Genomic DNA, 21441 nt, shown 5'->3' with positions numbered 1-21441 from the left:
AGCTCCATAATTATATCAGGCAAACTAGATGAACTATATTTAAAAATGCCATGCAATTCAGTTGTAGAGCAAATTTCAGAGATTAGATGAATCCAAAATTTCAAAATTTTTGAGAAACTGCAGAAACTTTCTGTGCAGTAAGCTCTTTCCCTTAAAGGAATCAAAGCCCAAATTTTTAGAGGAATGTAATCTTTGCCTTCACAGAGAAATCAGGTACCTAAATGCTTGGCAGTGTCCGGACCTCAGACACTGCTCCAACTAGATATCTAGTCCATGAATATTCAACTTTATCTAGATATTTCAGATTGCATCTCCAAATTTTTTTCGTGTTTTTTTTTAATGATAACTCAGTTGTCCTAGTACAAGGTAGCAACTCCCAGAATTACAGCTTTGCCAAACCAGGTATCCTGCATCTCTTCCCCAGATTTGTAGAATAAAAATGAAAACCTGTGAGGTAGGCTCAGTTTTACATATACTGTACATCTTGATGTTAGTTTTTAATTTGCTTGGACACTGTGTTTACATTTTCCTATACTAAAATTTAAAAAATGAACTAGTTAACAGCATGAGTATATGATAACCAGCTTAATAATAGTCTGTTGTTATAATCTATGACCTCCAAGGTGTATAATTTAGGATCTGGTTCTGTAACATCAACGTTAGGTAAGATTTACTAGTGCATGTCACCCGTTCAAGGAGCTGTGGAATCGTGCTTTTAGGCTGGAGGCTTGTTAGGCAGGGAACAATCAATTTCCATTTATTTGAAAAGCACTGTTTCTATTATGATACTGTATGAATAATAACTGGCAAGATTACCAGCCAGCCCCTTGAGGGAATGCAAATCCATTCTGGTGCATGCTCTGCTTATACTTTTATTGATTTGAGATACATCCAGGTGGCTGGTTTTGGACTAACTTTAACCTGAGTATTAGATGGGTGAATCCTTGCTCATCACCAGGAAAGTAAATGTTTTCATGGCTCTGTGGAAGAATTAGTTTTGGTCTGAGGAACGGAATAAGAAAATAGAAGCTGGGCAGTTCTCAAGTGAGGTGATGTCCTTGTGATAATTAATATCTCGAGAACCTTCAGTAGTTCACCCTTCACATCTAAGTTAAGTAGTTTTCTCTGGTCATATGCAAAGGGATGAAAAGTGCTTTCACATGGTGCTTTCTGTTAATCTTTCCCATTGCAAATGTCTGATCAGTAAGAATGCTTATCTAGTAGGACATACAAATGTGCTTCTGCTATACCAGACATGCTGGTTTTAGGTGGAAGGCTATACAGTCATGTCCCTTGCAGTGCTAGAAGAGCTTCTGGCCCACCTAAGAGTGTGCACAGTGATCTTTATTTTAAGGGAGAAATAACAGAAATTGAATTGATGACTGTGTCATCCTCAAGCTCAGCAAAATCATGATACGAATTGCAGAAAAAACTAAACAGCAATGCATCTTTGACACGGTACAGTGCATTATCAGTGTACCCCCAACACAGAGATCTTTTGGGATTTGGGTTGCTAAATATTGGTATGAGCCCAGGGTTAACAGGCTAGGTTGTGCAAATTGCAGGAAATTCAACTTGTCTGACCTCTGTTCTTCAGATCCACGCTGCACTATGAATCAAGTATTGTGGATTCGTTTGACCCCTATGCAAGAGGACGCAAAAAGCTTCACTCTACTCAAGCAACAAAGGCTTCTGCAGAGAGCAGACTTTAACTCTTTGCTGTCCCCTTTATTTAGCAGTAAAGTCAGTAAGAGGAATAGCACATTTTACGCTGAGTATCTCACAGAGCAGATATTGTGTTTCTCCACCAGAAATACGTAAAATTGCATTGTTCATAACTTCACGTGAAAAGAAGTGGTTTGTTTAATCACAACCCTGGGTTTATTTTACAGACTGGCATGCCTATGAACAGAGGCTTTTGCACTGAAATTATCTTTATGGAAAAAATGTGAATTCTGTTGCTTGTATCCAGTGTTTGGCTTTTTGTTTTCCATGCCTTTTGGCTTATTTATTATTAACACATTTTTGTGGGTTTTTACATAACCATTATCTTTCAGAATTATATTGAGTCAAAGCTGTGCTTAGGCTAAAATGGCACGTGGAAAGAGATTAGCATCTTGCTACAAAGAGATTTTTTCTGAAATAGGGTCACTGTCAACTCAGATCTAACTAACAATGTGTATTTTGACATGACACTGGTTTTAGAAAAATTAAAACAGCTAGAATTGGCTCTACTGTTTTCTTCTTAAGTTCAGGTTGTTTTTTAACAAATATCGGTATCTCCTGGGATCGACAAGCTACAGAGCAGAAGCACAGAACAAGAGGGCAAAGCTGATTGTAAGCCAAGGGAAACTGGCTCTATTTCTGGGCTGAAATGGAAAAGGAGAGGAACGAAAAGCAAAGGGAGAGCAACAATTGTAATAATCAAATGGATTTTGTGCATCCCTTCGGTTTTCATATTTGATGGTATGGTGGTGAATATAATTAAGCAGCTGTGGGTCTCTCTGTGGTCTTGATCTTGCAAAGACACTGATAGAGTGGACTCTTGGACTCTGTGCATGGGAATCAATGGATCTCTGTTTTTTCTTTGCAGTGTCATTTGCAAGATCCAGACAATAATAGTAAGCCCTATTATTTAGTTATGTATAGAATATTTACAAGAACATGTTAATTAGATTGTGAGGTGGTTTATCCTGGAAATAATAGGTTGCATTGTCATTTTCCATACAACCAGGGACTTTGTCTACATAATTTTCCCTTATATACTTTAGCTTTTATGTAAATATTATAATAATAATCATCATCATAATGATAATAATAATCTGGAAGAGGATGGGTCTGGTTTTCTTGAGGCTTGCAGGGTAGAAGCCTGGCAATTCTAAAATAAAATGAGAAGATTTTCTTTTTTAGAAGTAAAGGTAACAATTTACTTAATTGCCATGCTATATTTTATAGTTTTCCTAATGTAGGTTGTTAAGATTCAGACTAATTTCATGTTGCCTGTTTCATATGAAACTGAAGTGTCCTATTTCACTGCTTCTGTATGTTGCAAAAAGACCTTTTTCTCTTTATTTTCAGTGGAAATACTTTTTGTTTAAGGGAGAGAAAGAATGAGAGAGAAGCAGAGTTCCTGCCTGGGCAGCACAGCCCAGTTTACAATTATTGGAATGCTTCAGAAATTTTTGTACGTGTTTCAGTTTGGAAGATGGTCAAAACACATTCTGGTGCAGTGGTTTAAAGAAAAATAAAAAGAGAGAGAGGGGAACCAAAATAAAATTATAAAAATACAGTGTGGAAATTTAAGAATATAAAAATAATAAACTCTTAAAAATAATACAGAGTGCCTATTAAGAATCAAGCACTTGAGCTTGGCAATTCTACGTTTCTTATTAAGACACAAGGGGAGGGAGAAAGAATTAGTGTAGCCTTGTGATGTGGCATCTACAGCTGAAGTCTGTACTAACGAAATTAGCCAAAATACAATTGAGTATCAGCCTGAAAATAGTGTATAACAAGTTTGAAGGGCATTCAGACCTCTCCCGTTGGCCTTCTGGGAACTTCCCATCTGCAAAACACTTCAAGAGAAAACTCCCATAATCTTCACAACCACATCTGAACAGTGTGTGTACATATCTCTATTTATTTTACTGTCCCTTTCTTCTTTCTTCCCATGGCCAAGAAACATTATCCGTGATTTCAGGCTTTTATTTCCCCTTATTTATATATATATATATATATTTTTAATGAACAACACTGCCTGTGTTTAAAAAAAAAAATCAATACTTTTCATATCCTACAATCAGGTGTTAAGGCTTGAGTTGTTCACTGGGAGTTACTGAGTGAGCATTACTCTCAGTGAAGACAATATGAGATGGAAGTGCAAGGTCAGAATTTTAGGCTCTGAGTTGCAGACACATCAGATAGGAGTGATCAGGTTGATTATGAAACTAGCCTGAAGCTCTTGCCCTACCTACATCGTGGACAGATATCTTCTCCTGAGCTAGATTACACCATGATACTGTGAAGTCATAGACCTTCTCTTGGTGGGATACGTTTAGTATGAACCACCGAGCAGAACCATATAACACATGGCACGTACAGTACGATGCTAATGTAACTGCCGTGGTTGTGACATAGTTGATTAGCTACAGCTCTTTTAAGCGTTCTGAGGTACAAATTGGTAATAAGTCCAAGTACAAAATTTCTAACGTTCAATTCAAAGGTGTAACTCTGTTCCAGTGCCTTGTACCACATGTCTCTTTCTTCCTCCAGGTTTGAAGAAACTGAAAAGATTAGTATTTAGCATAGGCTGCTTTGTCATAAAGTTAGTTTGTGGTCTCATTAATGCTGTCTTGCCAATCTCTTTCTTTTGACTATTACTTTAATTCCAGATATGTGAAAAAATGAAATAGAACTAGTGCTTTGCAAAGAAATATTTAAGATAGTGGAGAAGGCATTTAGTTTGTATTGAGAGCACTCTAGCAGAAACTGCTAGAACTAGAGACGATGTTTTTCCGTTTCATTGTTTGCTTCCCAATGTACAATTAAATTAGAAGTGTTTCTTTTGTTTTCTACTCGCTTGTGTCTTCTCTGGCAGTATTGGAGTCTTCCACTGCTTGTCTGGCTGGATCCATTCTTGTTTTTTGAACTCCGTGTGCCCAGCTTCATTACTGGCCCTTCACATTTGCATTTCTGTGCAGTGTCCATGTCATTGCTGCTTTTCTCAGCTTTTATTTCATCCTGATGCTTGTTCAGGAGGTTCAATCATGCCCTACATTTTCAAATGAAGTAATAGGTTTGAATGTGTCTGGTTTTTAGCATCTGGTTTTGAGTCTCAGGAAAGCTGCATAGTTTTCCAGAAGCCCTGAGCTTCTACCAGCTTTGAAAGGTTGCCCTCCTTGAAGTATTTCCAAGTCAGGCATCCCAAACAACTCTTCACTTCTCAAAATACTGGTTTCTTATATCTTCCCCGGATTGGAATAATCTCCAGATACTCCATTGCACGTTTCCAGTATAAAAGTAATTCATTCCAGTTTAACTTTCTCACAGGAAAGGGTGAAGAGCTTGCAGTAAGCCAAACCCCTCTCAGAAGAAGAATTTTTACATTTCTCTGTCGCCTACCATCTATCCCACAGAGCCTTTCATAGAGCCCTAGGAGCAGTTTTACTAGGAGACTTGGCACACTTGGCAAAAGATCCCTGCAGCATCTGCTCTAGAGAGGTCAGGGCTCATCTTCCTGTCTGTAAGTGCGTTTTGGGCAGCTCTTGAATAGCCTGGTTTTGCTTTTGCTGACATTGTCAAAACATGAGAGCTCTGGATTTTTCTAATCCTTTGGCTTTCATCTGCTGTTAGAAAGGCTGTTTGACTGAAGATTGTAACCAGTTAATTTTATTCAGACCTTAGACATCCAAATCCATCTGTGGCAAGCAGTGTGTCATGGTAAGTTACTGTTTTGGAAGCTGACATATTTTGTCTTTCTCCCTGAAAGATGAAGAGGAAAAATTCTTATGTTTTAATTGTGGATTAGAAAAGCTCTTGATATCACTCCATATATATAAGGGTATGTTTCATATGGGATCCATGTGCTGGTAGCTGGAGTAATGCATGTCAAGCCACCTAGCTCAGAGAACCAAACCCAGTGTGACACACTTTATGTTTGCTGGGTTCAGTTTGTTTTGTTTTCTCTGATACAGAACATTAACAAATCTCGGAAATGACTATACTGAATTTTTTGTACTGTTCTACTAGGAAAAGAGTAGCACTGGAAAGCAGCTAACTCTCAAGGACCATTTCCCTAAGAGTTATTTAAGTGTCAGGGGCCATTTCCGCAAAGTTAAAACAATCTTTTTGGTTTTATACACTTGTATCTGATGCTGGTGACTTTCTAATCACACAAGTATTGATGAAGAGGTCATTCATTGAGTTAATGCCATTACATTGATGAAAAAACTAATATAAAGGGGAATAAACTCTAGATTTGTTTGTTGGCTCCAGGCAGGGAGGTTATTGGTCCTGTTCATCTAAAAAACATAATACATACGTGTTTCTGTATGTTCTGAAAAAACAAGTTGATCACCAAGTAGTGAAAGTAGGGAAACATTTTTTAAGAAACCTTTTCTAGTTGCATCTAAGAAGATATATGGTTACTTTTTTATAATACAGGCTGCGATACTTTCTGTCAAACAGTAAAGAGATCTATTCTTCTCTGTCATAAATGAATAAAATTGCACAATATGAATTTGTAGGACTGTTGCCCAGTTCTGTTAAAATGCGACATTAGTGAATATGAACCATTGCCCAAATATTCTAGGGTAGTCCTGGTGATTCTTTCTCAAGCCTTCCCTTGACTTTTTGGAAGACTTTTTGGTCTGTCATTGGACAGATAGACAGATACCTCTACTATTGGACCTGCCACTTGTTCTTTGGAGTATCAGCTCTAGAGAAAGGTCAGCATCTGGCCATTGATATCCAGCTTCACAGTTATCTTGTCTGGGGCAGCATATGCCTCCTTCTCAGCAGTGCCTTCCAGTTTTACAGGATTATGATTTTGGGCACTTTTCATTTAGTTTTCAACAGCAAGAAGCTCCGTCAATAGCAGTGGCAAACAACAGTGTTTGCCTCCTTTGTGATGCATTGTAGATTGTCAGTTGTTTATGCACCCAGAATTAAAGACAGCGGCAGTGTAGAAATTGGGGACATTCTTTTTCTCACCTTGTTGTGTAAAGGATTCCTCCTCGGAAGCATGCTGTGAGCCTTCAAGAACACATACATAGTATTTTGAACAGGAAAATGAGTGTAAATTGTGTGTTTATTGTACTTAATAGGTGTTAATTAGGATTCTGTTTATACGCGTGTTTTCTCTCACAGTTAGCTATATGCCAAGCCATAACCTTGGCAAAATAAGAGAGATCTGATACTTCATTGAAAGCCAGCATATTTATAAGCATGCCTGTGTGTTATGTGGTCTCTTGCTCCTCTTCCTTAAGGATATTTACTCTTTCTAAGTCCTTCATAATCGCCTCATTTTGACAGAAAAACTGGTTTCATGGTGATTTAATTCTGCTGCTAGAAATAAGAGGTTACTCTTTGCAGTGGGCAATAGGCAGCAGGAAGAAGTTCATTCTCAAGAAAAATAAGTGGTGTTTCTTTTTTCGAATGAATCCAAGGTGAGGGAGTGAATGTGTAGGGAATGAACTAGCTTCTGTAGAGTAGTTCACTAGTGGGAAGGACATCTTTATTAATTGGATTTCCTTTATGCTTTGGAGATTTGGAAGCTCCCCCTTGTAGGTAATAATATGAGGCTCTGAGTCAGGGGGGTATTGCGAGCCCTTCTCACTGAGACCATATGAGGTCACTGGGCAGAGTCATGCTGATTTCAGTAACGGTGGTGATGCAATAGCTAACCCAGAAACTAGCAGTCTCTAGACTTACTGCCTGTGGGCAAAGAGCTGGCTGAATTAATTCTGGCTTCTCCTCATTTCCAGCTGCAGCACTGAGTTAAAGAAACTAAAATAGATGACTTCCCTAGAGCTGCGTGTGAGTGCTCATAGTGCTTCACACGCTGTGAGTCTGTGCTGGCACACGTGGGGGATGGAGTTACAAGTAAGGTAAACACTGTCTTCAGAAACAGTATGTCTTGTGAAAAAGTATGAAAAGCTGTGAAAGGTGGGAAGGCCCATAGCCAGACGTGTCCCTGGGAGTATCCCAGGAGTTGTTTCTGGGTTTACCCTGAAGTTTAACTAGGGCAGGCAGTGTGAGCCTGGGCTGTGACACTGAGCAGAGGACTGCAGAGCTCGGAGCAGCGTTTTCACTTGTGTCCCAGCAGGCTTTCAGCAATACACTTAATCCCTTTCTGTTTCTCATCTTCCCACCTATAACAGAGCAATAAAGCTTCCTTTATCTCCAAGCTCCCAGGAGTCTGTTTAGATTGCAAGTTCTCTGAGGAAGAGAAAACACCTGGCACAGTAAGGCCTCTTTCTCAGATAGATGCCATTATAATGCCTGTAATCGGAAGCATCGTTCACCTGCTGAGCAGATATCTCCTAGCCTGGGAGTTTCCGGGCTGCGACCTCTCTCAGGACAGGTTTCTAACAACTGTGCAGACAGCTTTTCCTATCTTCCAGGAGTTATTTGGAATCTAAAATGTGCACCTTTATAAAAATTCCATTTTTATTTTGATTTTTGACTTTATTTTCTCTCTGTATAAATTCTTTAAGGGTTCAGTTGAACAAGCATTTCAATTTAAAAAAAAAAGGAAAATTATTTTTTAATTGAAGTATTACTTTTCAAAACATCTCAATTTTTGTAATTTTGCTTTGCCCTTGGAAATATCTCAGACTGCGAGCTGATCCAAAGATGACCTTTCCCCACAGACAGTTTCAACAAATCAATATTTTCCTAGTGAAAAATATCTATCATCGGAGAATCCTAACTGTTACTTTTTGAAGGCTGAAGGGAAGATTTTGCAGGCAGAGACCTGCTGTCTAAAAGCTGGTTGCTGAGTTTACAATTAGCAGTAACACAGCTCTTTTGATGGCTTCTTCTGTGTCAGAGTAAGCTCTGAACTGCCACTCAGATACAAGCAACTTCCTTTCAAGTCCTGCCATTTCTCACTTTGTTATTTCCCCACAAAGCTGGCTGTTTAACTATTAAAAAGTCACTCACTGTGACTGGTTAGCTATAGGACTGTTTAATGGGGTTTTTTGTTTGGGTTTCTATTGTAGCTGAGGAGGATATATGATCTCTTTTGAAATGAGCTATTAACATGATAAAACATCTTGGGAACATACAATACCAAAGATGATGGTTTAATCTTTGCTGGGGTATCTGAATGCTGTATTAAATACAGGGGACTGCACTAACGAGTGTTTCAGCTTTGTAGTGGTATGGCACTAGAACACAGAGTTCTGAAGCGCAGTTACCAGATTTTTCTGTAACTGTTTCCTGAAATATGCTTTGCATTTAGTATTCTGAATCAAACACAGGGATACTATAAAAATCCTATGTTTTCCATACTGCAAAGATGGGAAATTTCAGAAAGGTTGGTGTTGCTAAAGGAGTTTTTTTCTTTATTTATCTTCCTATAAATATATGTGTGTGCACGTGTGTGTGTGTATACATACATATATGCAAACATATACATATATATACACACATACACACATGTATGTGAATATTTGCACCCACTGTACCCATGGGCTGGGCTCAGTTCTGTAGTTCTGCTGGTGCAGACACACCTGTTTGAGGTTATCTGTGTCCATTGCTTCCCCAGGCCATGCGTCATACCTGGGCCTGTTAGCTGGCTTCATCACCTTCCATGTTCTTGTGGGCTATGGAGGAATTCTGGTTGGCAACCAAAATTGTACAAAAAGCTGCTTCATTTTTATGACTTCCTGTTTCCAACCCCCTCTTCCTCCTCCCAGTTTTACATCAAAGAGGACAATTTAACCCTGACTAATTTACATGCAGCTTATGATCCAGGGGCTTGAAGCTGAAGCTTAAAAAATACTGGCCTTGCATAATGCACAGATATTCAGCAATGCTGCTCCTATGTGTCTAGAACAACTTCTTTAGGGCTGTAGTGAATTCCGTTACATCTTCAGCCAGGATGGCTTTCTGACAGAAAGCAGAAGCAGCGGGTTTCCTTCCGGAACCACAGGGCAAAATTTCCATCTGGGTCATTCAAGAGATCAGGCTGGAGGGTTTCTCATCACATTCTGCTCTGAAGCTTTGTGGTTATATGTAAGAGAGGGGCTGAAGCCTGGAAAAGTAGAAATGCTTTGCTATCTGCACCCTTCCTCTCTGGAGCTTCCCTTCATTTTACGTGTCAGTATTCCCCAACCACAATTTGAAAGGAGACATTGCTGGTGGTTCTTTGACAAGATCACTGTCCACAATCATCAGGGGAGAAGAGAGAGACCAGATTGTCAATGAATTTCTGAACTCGGCTTAACAGTAACAACATTTATAGGTCACCAATACAATTACTTTTAATGGCAAAGAAGCTGTTACAGTTTAGCCAGTCTATCATGTTCATGCACTGCATTTAATTGTGTCCTGCAGCTACATGTAGCACGTCCTGCCACTGTGACTAGAACCTCCTATGATAGCTTCTACTTAGGTCTCTGACCTAACTTAACATAACTCTATGCTTTTAACATATCTTAACTGTTTTGGAAGCCTATTAAATCATTCATTCATATGTGTACAGGTTTAGTATAAAGAATAACCCATCACCTTTAGATCCTGCTGAGTTAAACCAGATGCAAGGATGCTGTAGCTTTACAACTAGGAAGACAAGCAAGTTTGGCGTTTTGGGGAAAAGCTTTTTCAGGTTAAACTGTTTATTGCCTAGACTGGTGTTCTTTCTGTAACACTTGTGGACAGTTAATTGATGCACTTTTTTATTTTAATCCTCTCTGAGGAAGGCAGGGTTTTGAGAATCTGGGAGTTGCGGTGTGGAACAACTGATTTCTCAGTAAGCTCTGAAATCTCTGGCTTGTCAATTCTTCTGCCTCAGTATACCTATCTGTAAAATACTGTGTGATGTCCTTATGGCTAATTGGTGCTTAAGTGCTTTCAGAGCTGTGGGTAAACCACTAATTAGTCACAGTAATTTAGTCAAAATTACTGAAGTCTGATATTTTCCCATATGCTCTATTAGTTCGGGGGAAATGTCTTGGAAATTAATTGATTTAGGCTTCCCTGGTGTATTTACTGTTGTTTGGGTTTTTGACAATGATTTTCTGTGTTGTGGTTAATACAGATGTTGCTGGATTTTGCTGTCTGCTTCTAGTTTTTGTGAATGTTCTTTTGGTTTAAATAGTGCAAAATCCTCTTTCCAGAAAGAAATGTGGAAATAAAACAGGATGCAGATACTGCTGCGATAACTATTCTGTTTCAGTATGTTCTACATCATCACTCTTGGTATTGGGATTTATTTCATCTGCACCCTCTGCTGTACAGATCTATTTTATATAGACATACCAACATGCATGTACACAAAACACACATGCACCCACAGTCTCTTACACTACATTGTGAAAGAACCATAAGGTTGAAGCATGTTGACTCAACTATTTAATGAGGTGCAATAAATCTTGACAAGACCAGCTGGCACTAGAGTCAGGCTTCTCATCTTTTTACCATTACATTGAAATGTGAACAATAGTGGAAAGAAATGTAACTCTTCTTTTTCTTTTTTTGGTACTCGGTTCTGTAGCTTTGTATTGAAATCATCCACTTCCATGGAATGCAAAGCACGGTGGATGCTGTGGAAAATGTTAACAATGTAAAGGCCCCTTTTCCTGGTTCTTTTGCTCAAATTCTGAAAACTTATTAATCTGACAGATCATGCAAGTGTGGTCAGCATTAATATCCCTGCAACACACACTGGCTGAGCAGAGCAGCAATGTTGAGTAACGATAGCCAGAACGTGTTTCAAGTCTGGTAGTGAGTTGTGCTGTACCTCTTCCTGCTCTTGCCTTCCAACCTCACTTTTCACCTTCTTTAGCACATTGGACTCTCTCTTTCTAGCAGCTACTTCCCACCACCAAACTTTTACTAACTTTGCCCCTCCCGGTCACCAAGCTCCTCCTACGCTGCATGGCACACCATGAAATCCTTTCCTCTTTCTCATTCTGCCTTAAGGTCATCTTCTCCTAACGGGCATTGCTAGCTGATGACAGCTACCACCAGGTGCAGCAGGGCTGACTGTGTGTTACTTGAGTATCTTTCTAAAAAATACAAGTAATTAAGCAGCTTGGACATCTAAGCATGTGGCATGGTTCCGAAGCACTCATCTTGGCCTCCCATACATGATTCTTTTTTAAGGGACCGGATTTATTATTGTGAAAAGAAATCTGTTTAAATAATGCACTTCTTGTTTTGGGTGGGTTTTATCCATCTATGTGTTTCATGTTTCCAGCCCTGCCACTTAATGCCAATCTATCCTTAAAAAATAATTGCTCCCAAACCAACTAGATGGCTCTGGATTCACTTGAGGAAGACTGCCTGAGCTTTGAAGTGTATCCTGTAATGACAGCTGGCATCTCCAAAAATAGTAACTGCACCTCTTTGCTTTATGGTTACAGCATTTGATGTGTGCTGGGCTCTGGTGCCTGGTGGAAGGAGATACATCCTGTAAAACAAAGTTGGACCCCCCTCTGGATGGCACTGAATGCGGCGCAGACAAGGTAATCAAAATGCTCAGTAGCAATCACTTTGTTTTTTCCAGCATTGTCTGTCAAATAATGCTTCCAAGATGTTCAGTATTTACCATAAACCCATATTTTCTACTGATTCTGTTACAGAAACCACTCAAATTAACAGCTGGATTGGGTTAAGTCTTTCTGATTTTATGTTACGTGTATTTCAGTAGCCTTTGGAGACCTCAGTAGAAAAGTTCTTGTGGTCTAGGCATTCTACAAACACTGCAGGAAACCCCCATGCTTCACTGCTAAGTGCACAGGCTGAGTACCCTGGCAGTCATGTTGGGTAGTAGCTCACTCCTGTCACTTCTGTTCATTGCTGCCAGTGGTGTTTCATGAGTGAGATGTTTTTCAGTGTAAGATAAGGTAGTAGTGTTCTTGGCTATATTGGAGTTTGAAAGTGTGGAGAGCATTTAGGCTGACATTTGGGGAGTGGAGGAAGATGGGGAAAGAAAAAGAGGCTACTTAAAAACTTCATGGTTTCTCCAAGTAGCTCAAAATGCATTGAGCTCAAATTAAGTTATATTCAGTTATTTTTGAAGTATAATTTCCTGTACTGTATGTATATACTGAGATGACTAAGGCATATATGGAGTTTCCAGAATCCAGGTTGATGTAAAAAACTGTTACAAGAAATACAAAATAAACTCTCAAATTAGTGGATCTCCCTCCAGTGAAAATCACCATTCCAGTAACTGGCTTCAATACCATAAGGGTGAGAGTTACTGAGGCTCAGCTGCTGCCTCCCAGCTGTGACCTGCTGTGCTAACAGAAGTTGACTTAAGTGAACGTTTACCCTCTGAGATGGGCTGTGGTAAATGGTATGTGGTTCATTAACATATGTGGTTGATTAGCCCAGTGCAGCTGATAACCTATTAGGCTACAAAGGAACTTGACTGCTTTGGTAACAGCCAGCCCCTCACTTACTGATTTTGGATTTTAGTATTTTTTGTATGTTGTATGGTTGGGGAGGTAAGATTAATTAAGAAAAAATAAAAAGTTTATTGCTAAAATGAAAGATTAGAGATCTTTTCTTTGCTTGCAAATAAAGGTAAACAATGACAAGAAAAGCTGAGTCCTGGAAAGCACGACAAGGAAATGGAGACAAAAGATTTTGAGATATATGTTTGTCTAACTACAGGAGTCCTGGTGATACTTTCATGAGACTGCTTAGCAGTGCTTATTTATCATATCCTGGACAGAGCAGGAGAATAGGCCAAGTTTGCTGCCTGGTCAGGAGCCAGCACAACCTATTAGAATCAAAGGTTGTTTGGGGCTTTGGCCAAGTTAGGTGCAAAATACCTCAATTATTTTGTACATACTGGGAATACTGCTGATTAAGACATTGCTTTGGGGTGTACTTTCTTGGACTCGGTTTCTGTGAAGAGTGTGGCTTTAAGTCTTAGCACTTAGATTGTTGTCTGCTTTATAAAGCAAGAGGCTCAATTCTGTAATTGCTTCTTTTAATGACAGAAATCCCTTCAGGGGTTCATTGAGGGTGACACTTAAATTTGTGTTTCATGTCCTCTCTTTCCCCTCCTCCCACCTCCATCTCACTGAAGCCTTGAGTCTCTAGAAACTCAAACATGGGCTTATTGTAATCTCAGACATCCTTTTAAGTCCACACATGCAGGAATGTTTGCAATATCAGGACTTCTTTCCAGCCTGGGCTAACGCAATTGCATTTCAGTGGTGCCGTGCTGGAGAGTGTGTCAGTAAAACTCCCATCCCTGAACATGTTGATGGAGACTGGAGCATGTGGAGTCAGTGGAGCATGTGCAGCCGGACATGTGGCACAGGAGTGCGATTCAGACAGCGGAAATGTGACAATCCCCCGTAAGTCTTTACATCATCCTGATTTCTTTTTGTATGTAGCACTTAGACAAGCCTTACTGCAAGAGTACAGGAAAGAAATGGGCAGCAGAGCCCACAAGATTCCTTGTTCATGAGTGGCAAGGAGCAGGCCAATATCCTGGAATGACTCGGAGTGAAGTAGGTTCTGTGGAAGTGGTTTGAAGGGTTACCATTGGAAGCAGCCCATTGCAATGATCCAAACATAGATACAACTGAATTAAAAATGTGCAGTTTGGCAGAAAAAAAGATGCCGTTTTTTCCTGTCCAGCACTGCAGTGAATGAGGGGGGGCTGATCTGGATCTACAGACCAAACTGAGCCAGTATGTCTTGGAGATCAGTTTTGCAGGGAGTGCTGGCTCTGGTCTTGGGAAGTGATAAGAGTGTTGACAGTGGTCATAGTGTCACGTAACTGTGTTGGTAAAGCACCTTGAGATATTCTGTACATCAGGATGTGCTGCGTATGAAAAGGAAGGTTTTCGCACACACAAAGTGCAGTGGGTACTGTTTAGCTCCTGCAGTGACTACAAATAGACCTATGCTCTCTGCTTGGACTTGGATTTTTTTCTAATTTAGGAAGAAATGTAAGTGTTGTTGTCTCCCATGTGCCATACTTCATCCCTCAGGTCAATTGAGGCACATCTGGAAATTTTTTCTTCTTATGGGAGGCCTGAACAGATTACCATGGTAGCCATTTAACTGACTACCCCTGTTTGTGCGCATTACAACTTCTGAGATGAGTGAGGATGCTTACAGTCTTGAGAGCACCCCTCCAAGTTGTGCATCTCTATTCATATTTTAAGGTTTTTTCCACAGACAAAGCACAGGAAACTTTTCTTTTTAAATAGGGACTGAAATTCTGGCTAGCAATACAGTAACTTTGAAGACATGCCTAGATGATGGATAGGCACACACTGGCTGCTGCTGAGTTGTACTCATGTGAAAGGGATATTTTTGTTTATTCCTCTCCTTAAATAACGCTGAACTGCAATTGCATTTCTGTAATGTCCAGGCTTGATTTTTACCAGCTCATTTTCCTGAACAAGGGACTGAGCTGGTTTCTTTGCTGTCAGCTACAAAAAGTCTTTTTAACCACAGTGCTGACCAAACCTAAATCCATTCATCATTGTTCTTTAAATTACAGGAAATGCTCCCTCCAAGATTGCACACTGATTTTAAAATTCTCTTGCTTATATACATTTTTGGCTGGGGATACACACGTGATCTTCTTTTGCTTCAAATTCCTGGCATCAGCCCACTTCTGCAGCTGGTTTATTCACTGTCCAAAAATACTGGCTAGGGGATTTATCTTTTATTTTATATATATTTGGTCTTGGGATTTTTTTTTTAAACTGGAATCTCTACTCCTGCCAGCTGACTTTTGAGCCTGTGGGACTATCAGTATTTTTAAATCAGTTACTTCACTGTTCGATTTGGTTTTTCGTCTCTGCAATTTCTCTGAGTATTTGCATGCATTGCCTCCAAATGGTTGCAAGGCAGTGTGGCGTGAGCCAGTTTGCACATGAGGACTTTTGAGTTGTACTGCCTTGTGTTCTTACCTAGTCTTTGGATTGTTGTTGTACGGTGTGATTGAGGAGAAAACCACTGGCTTAAACAGAACATCAGAATGAGATCTCTACACCTTCTCCAGTCCCCTCTTGTCCTGTAAAAGGGTCACAGTAGTATAAATGGGCTTTGATTGCTTCAGTTCCATTAGTGGATGGATTCTCTTAGCATAAATACAGTGGAAGATGGGCATGAAGTTGTCTACCAGGACGTCTCACACAGTCACTGTTTCAGACATATGTCAGGGTGGGCTTGAATTACACTGTTTGTTGGAAATCCCGGACAGTGCTGGAGCCCATATTATACAGGGCTTGGGACCGAGATTACAGGGGTCTTTCCCTTCAGGTTCTTGAAGAGAATCTGATAGAGGTGATGCCAAATTTCTTGACCTCAGCTTTGGAAAGGTGGAAGGGACACAAGGATGAGGCCACTAAAATGGAGTGAAGCAGGGAAAGAAAGGTATATGAATAAGTCCTAGGTAACTATTTGTGGGAGACCAGAGGCAGTGACTGTCATTTTTCTTCGTCTTGCATGATGAAAACCATCAGTATCATGTTTAAACCTGCCAAGAGGCCTGTAATACTTAAATACTATTACAGAAGTCAGTTAAAGATTACTGTCAGTAATTCTGCATTCCCTATCCAAACAGTAACAGAGCAGAACATAACCAACAGGCAGAGCTGTCTTGTCCATTTCTCTAACTGCCTGTCCATGCCTGTTTATCTGCTTGTTCTTGAACCCCTTGAACAGACACTGTATATTTTACGAGTGTTTTACTGGAGTTAGTCTAGGAGAAAGTGGCACCACACTGCCAAATAAAGTATGATGCTGTTGGGCAGAGGGGAGCTGAGGTGGGAAGGTCTTCTTGGGTATATTATTTTTTGTTGGATTACTGGGAGTAGAAACGTCCCCCATGTCTGTAGGATGCTCTGTTACTTTGTGGCTGATGAGTGCATCCAACTCTTTAATTTTGGAAGAAACTGCATCAGGAGGATGCAGTTCATTTTACTCCTTAATTAGAAGGGGAAGACAGGTCAGGATGCTGATGGGCCAAGCAGAAGAGTACAGGCCAAATGGCACTATGTTCCTGCAGCTCCCACTGACTGGGAGTGATGGGTGCTCAGGAAGTCTCTGTCTTCTAATGGATTTGGCTATTACTTTAATATTGCCAATGACCATTATTACCAATAGTGAGAGCTGCTTGCTTCCAGTCTGCATTGGCAAAGTAATAGAAAGTCCCTCACAAGTTAAGGACATCTTAAGATTAAAGCCAAAACAGCTGCTGATGAGCACAGTAAATAACAGTCCTACTGTGTCTTCTGTTCCATGGCCATCAGATTGACACCCCGCTCTTGGGAGAGCGCTCTGTTACTCTTTGGATATTCTGACTGCTTGCTTTATTTGATTTTTTTCTCCTGTGCATGTACACACAAACATGCAGTCACTTACATTCAATGGCTACATCTCTTTTGCTGTAGCCAAAGAAGTGGTGCTGAAACCAAAGTTCATGTGTCTGATGTCTTTATGTGAGCGCAGGGTTCATGTGGGAGGAAGGCTGTGTCGTGCTCGCAGTCATCTGGATGGAGTGTCTGTCTCATACAGCCTAAGGCAGCAGACACAATCCTCCCAGCAGATTTCTGCATCAGTCTCAGCGCATCTGCTGCCTTGCATGTGTCCGTGGCAGAAAAGAGGTGTTGGCAGCACAAACAGACGTTTGTTTAAGCTGTTATTCTGGTGACTCTGTGGTGTTACCGTGTCATCGGAGATAATCATTTCCATTAAAAAAAACCCCAAAACACTCTTTCTGGGATTAATGGAGCTACTGTAAAAATTTGATCTAGACTGAAATTTGGCATAAAGTTCTTCCATGCAGAGTTGAATGTTTCTGTTGCATCAAATGCTGAATTCATTGAGTCCAGCACAGCTAGGAAATAAAACGCCCTGTCCTATAGCCAGCATGTAACTTGCAACTCTTGCTAGGACCACTGACACAAATAACTGATATACAAGGGCCTTGCTTTCTAATTAGCTGACTGATATAAGCTGATGTTCATTGCTCTTCTGGGAGGGAGGGGGAAAGAGGCTTTTGGAATGAATGCCATACTGCTAAAAACTGGAATTTGGCTGGAGTTACTTTTTATAGCCATCTGTTAAAGAAAAGCAAGAACATTACTTTATCCATCTTTGCTGATTACAGCTGGGGAGATAGGTATGTAACAAATTCAGGAGAGTATCAGCAAGTAGCTAAAGAAATTATCTGTTAGGATGGCTAGGTCTTTTGCTTACTTGGGTTTTTTGCAAAGAAAATGAGGGTTATTGTTGAGAGTTTGAGTTTTCCTTCTTCTCTGGGGAATCATAAATACAATAAATAGATTTTGCAGGTGTTTAATCCTGATGTTGGATTAGTGGCCTTTCCTGCATGTTTAAAAAACAAATATGTAAAATGGCATGTTTTTCATGGATGGAGATGATCTGCTGCACAGATTTGTTTCTGGACACCCTGTGTAAGGTACAGGTTATAGCTACTTCTATGGTGGTTTTGTTTCAAACTGCTGAAGGCAGGACCTTAGAGGACATGTGCTAAAGAGACATTTGCAGTGTCTCAGTAGTTAGGAGTGTTTAAGGTAGGAGGCAAAGCAAATGGTGAGAAGAGAAAGTTGAAACATTCCAGGTTGCTTGCCTTTGCCTTGGGTATTTAGTGTGATCCTGGGCACAGTCATGTCACCTTGGTGCCTGTAGGTTCCCCATTAAGAATATAAATACTTAACATTGGTATTTGTAATGGAACCACAAATTGTCTTCTGAACTGCCTGACTGTGCAAATTTAAATAATACTTAGACTTTAGGTATCATACTCAGTGTACCTTCCAAAGCCTAACTGTCACAGGTCACCAGCAGTTACAAGCGCCTTTACTGAAACTATGTGCTTCCCCCCCGTCCCACCTTTCTCAGTCATTTGCCTGCTCCATCTGAAAATAGGTTAGGACAGGAATGAGCTGCTGTTGAAGTCAAAGAAAAAATTTAGGTCAGCAGTGCAAAATTAGTCACATCCCTTGGTTTGTGACCAGAATGCAAACAGTTGAACACTGTATCTTCTAAGAAGGCTGCTTAGTGCCCAGAGGTGAATAGCATAATAGCCTTTTGGATTACCTCTTATCTGAGGCATGCAACGAGTAGGCAGCTCCTATTTATTGATCTGTGTATGGGATACTACAAAAGAACATGCTTCTGAAGTACTTCAGTATCTAAGCATCTGTTATGATAAGCCAATTATAGATCCAGAATTTAGCTTGAATAATTTTCTGTCAGAGCCACTGAAAGCAGGATTTGCCCTCTAGCAGGGGACATCTGAGAGGAAGGAACACCTGAATCTTCCTGGTATTTCAAGAGTTGCCTTGGACAGGGAAAGTCAGGCAAAGGCGTGTCTGTGAGAAGCTGTGCTGTTCCTGCTAACCTTGGTTTGTCTTTCCCGTGATAGCCCGGGGCCAGGTGGGAAGAACTGCCGAGGAGCCAGCGTGGAACACACTGTGTGTGAGAACTTACCCTGCCCTAAAGGTGTGCCAAGCTTCAGGGACCAACAGTGCCAGGCCCATGACAGATACACCAACAAGAAGAAAAGCCTCCTGACAGCTGTCATCGTCGACGGTAAATTTTTTCATCTTTCTCTGTAATTCTTTGCTGTTCTTTCACTGCAGCTTATCTCAACCCATCTTGATTTCATCTGCAAGACTCCCATTTGTTGGTGAGAAGGCTACAGTATGTTCCCCTTAGCTACAGCTGGAAGACTAATTACAACTAGTTGTTCTTTGTGCTGCCCTGCTGTTCTTTTAGCCACCTTGACAGAAGATGCAGAGATCTCAGTTCTTCGCTCATCTTTTTGTAATGCTGGGAGAGAAGTGCCTTTACTTGATTCCCAGTCTGAACAGGCAGCTATTTGGGAATGGGAGTTTAAACATTAGAAAGTTCAAATTAATTTTGAACTGAAAATAAGGATTCCCTGGGACATTTTTAATATGTGTCAATTCTGGGCATTTCAGCATGATTGCCTATCCTACTTACATTCCTTTAATGCTTCCTTTGCTGGATCTTATTGTTCATCTACTATTCAACCAGATGTTGGGGGGGATATGAAAAAGGATCGTAGTAATGTCCTTTCTGCAGGAACAAATATCTTTCACTGCACTCTGCTGGAAAACAGACAAGGCTAGTTTCATTTGGTCATCCTAAAGACATGCTTGAACAGAGTAGGGTGGTTTTGGAACTGATACCAGAAGACCAGACACTGGATAAGCCCTTTCCTGTGCTAGCAGTGACAAACTAGGTCTGACTCCAGCATTTACAGTACATGTACAGTCAGCATTTCAGTTCCTGTAGCAGAACCTCCAAGAGTACAATTCCTTCAGACGCCCCAGGAGACAGGCTGGGTTTGCTTGTTGTTCCCATCTGCCCCTCTCCCCAAATAGTGTTGCTGGGTGAATAAACAATGCAGAGCTACTTTCCTGACTAATTTCAATCACAGAAAACTCTCCTAGTTTTTTCCAGGGGTGAGCTGTTTCACTCCTTTCTCCATTTTCAATCAGGAGCTATGGGTTGCTGAGAGTCCTGTAAATAGGAGAGAAAATAAAAAAAACCCTAGATGATTCAGTGATATTCTCTGATCAGTGCTGCCAGAATTAGTAGCATACTGCAGTGGGAACTTCATTCAGCCACAGAATGGGAATAGGATATTTTTTGGCTACTTGAAGACTGAGCAAGCTATTGCTAAAAGATAATAGCCAACATTGTTCCTGCTACACAGCAAAGCCTGGCTCACCTGAGCCATCTTGCCCCAGTTTCCATGAATGCAAATTAGAAACCTCTCCTGCCCTGTTGCAGATCTCACAGCTGCGGAAAGAGAGTCTGTGCAGAGGCAGTCAGACTAGTGGTTTTCTGCACAAGCTGTTCTTTCAACAGCTTTCCCAGCTCCTCTGTTCAGTCTGCAAGTGAAATCAAAATCCAGCCTCTGTGAACTTGCTTTGCATCCGGCACAAGGCAGGGAGTTTGAACATCCACAGGATATGCCTGTAGTTCCTCTGTCAAGCAAGACAGATGGATAGAGGGCAGCTGAGCTTCACATCTCAATGTCACTGTTTATCGAAGCATGTTAGAGCACCCCTGCAGTTCTCCAGTACCTTTTTTCAGCATATCAAAGCACCACAATCAGAAGCATTTAAATAGACACAGATCCAAACCAACCTTGAGCTAATCTCCACTGTGCTTGAACTCTACTTAGATGTGTTAGTGAGGTGGGAGTTGATCGCGCTGGAAACTTAGGAAAGGCCTATGCCACTTAGCTTAGTGTATTGGCAAGCCTTCTCTCTTCTGATGAGTGGACGTACTTGACTATGCAGAACAAAACATGTTTCGATTTGGATGTCTATAGGTTCTCCCTTGGATGAAGTCCGTGAGTAGCAGAGTCAGCTCCAAAGGAAAACCATTATATTGCCTAAATATCTGTTACTAAAACGTATTGCAAATGCAGTCAGCAAATGCTGGCATCTGCTGTATGCTGCCACTTAATAATACAAATCTTTGAAAAAGCTTTTTTTCTTAACTCCTTCTCTAGCTAAACATAATAGTAGCTTTTCCAAAGTAAGGTCTAAATATATACTATAAAAATTACCTTTCGCATGGGTGAAAAATGCAGTCTTTCTCTACTGATATCTTTCAAATTAATTTGGGAGTTCTTTCTCTAGATATTCTAGCAGCATAGTTTGCTCACAGAAGTGTTTGTAGGACCACAAATACAAGTTTAAACTGATAACAGTATGTAAT

The 21441-nt window shown here is 40.5% G+C and overlaps 1 protein-coding gene across 1 annotated transcript in view; it reads left to right on the top strand.

Moving 5' to 3' along the window:
- The window catches only part of ADAMTS17 (ADAM metallopeptidase with thrombospondin type 1 motif 17), a 192240-nt gene that overhangs the window by 99701 nt on the left and 71098 nt on the right, over positions 1–21441 (top strand). The window contains exons 11-13 of the mRNA XM_056347461.1: positions 12093–12194; positions 13900–14045; positions 19106–19272. Of these exons, the coding sequence (XP_056203436.1) occupies positions 12093–12194; positions 13900–14045; positions 19106–19272 (415 nt within the window). The remainder of the gene's footprint in view (positions 1–12092; positions 12195–13899; positions 14046–19105; positions 19273–21441) is intronic.

Source organism: Falco biarmicus, chromosome 7 (genome assembly GCF_023638135.1).
Source record: "Falco biarmicus isolate bFalBia1 chromosome 7, bFalBia1.pri, whole genome shotgun sequence".
In the NCBI taxonomy this organism is placed as follows: Eukaryota; Metazoa; Chordata; class Aves; order Falconiformes; family Falconidae; genus Falco; species Falco biarmicus.
The sequence above is the reverse complement of the archived record's forward strand: the minus strand, read 5'-3'. Positions and strand labels throughout refer to the sequence as shown.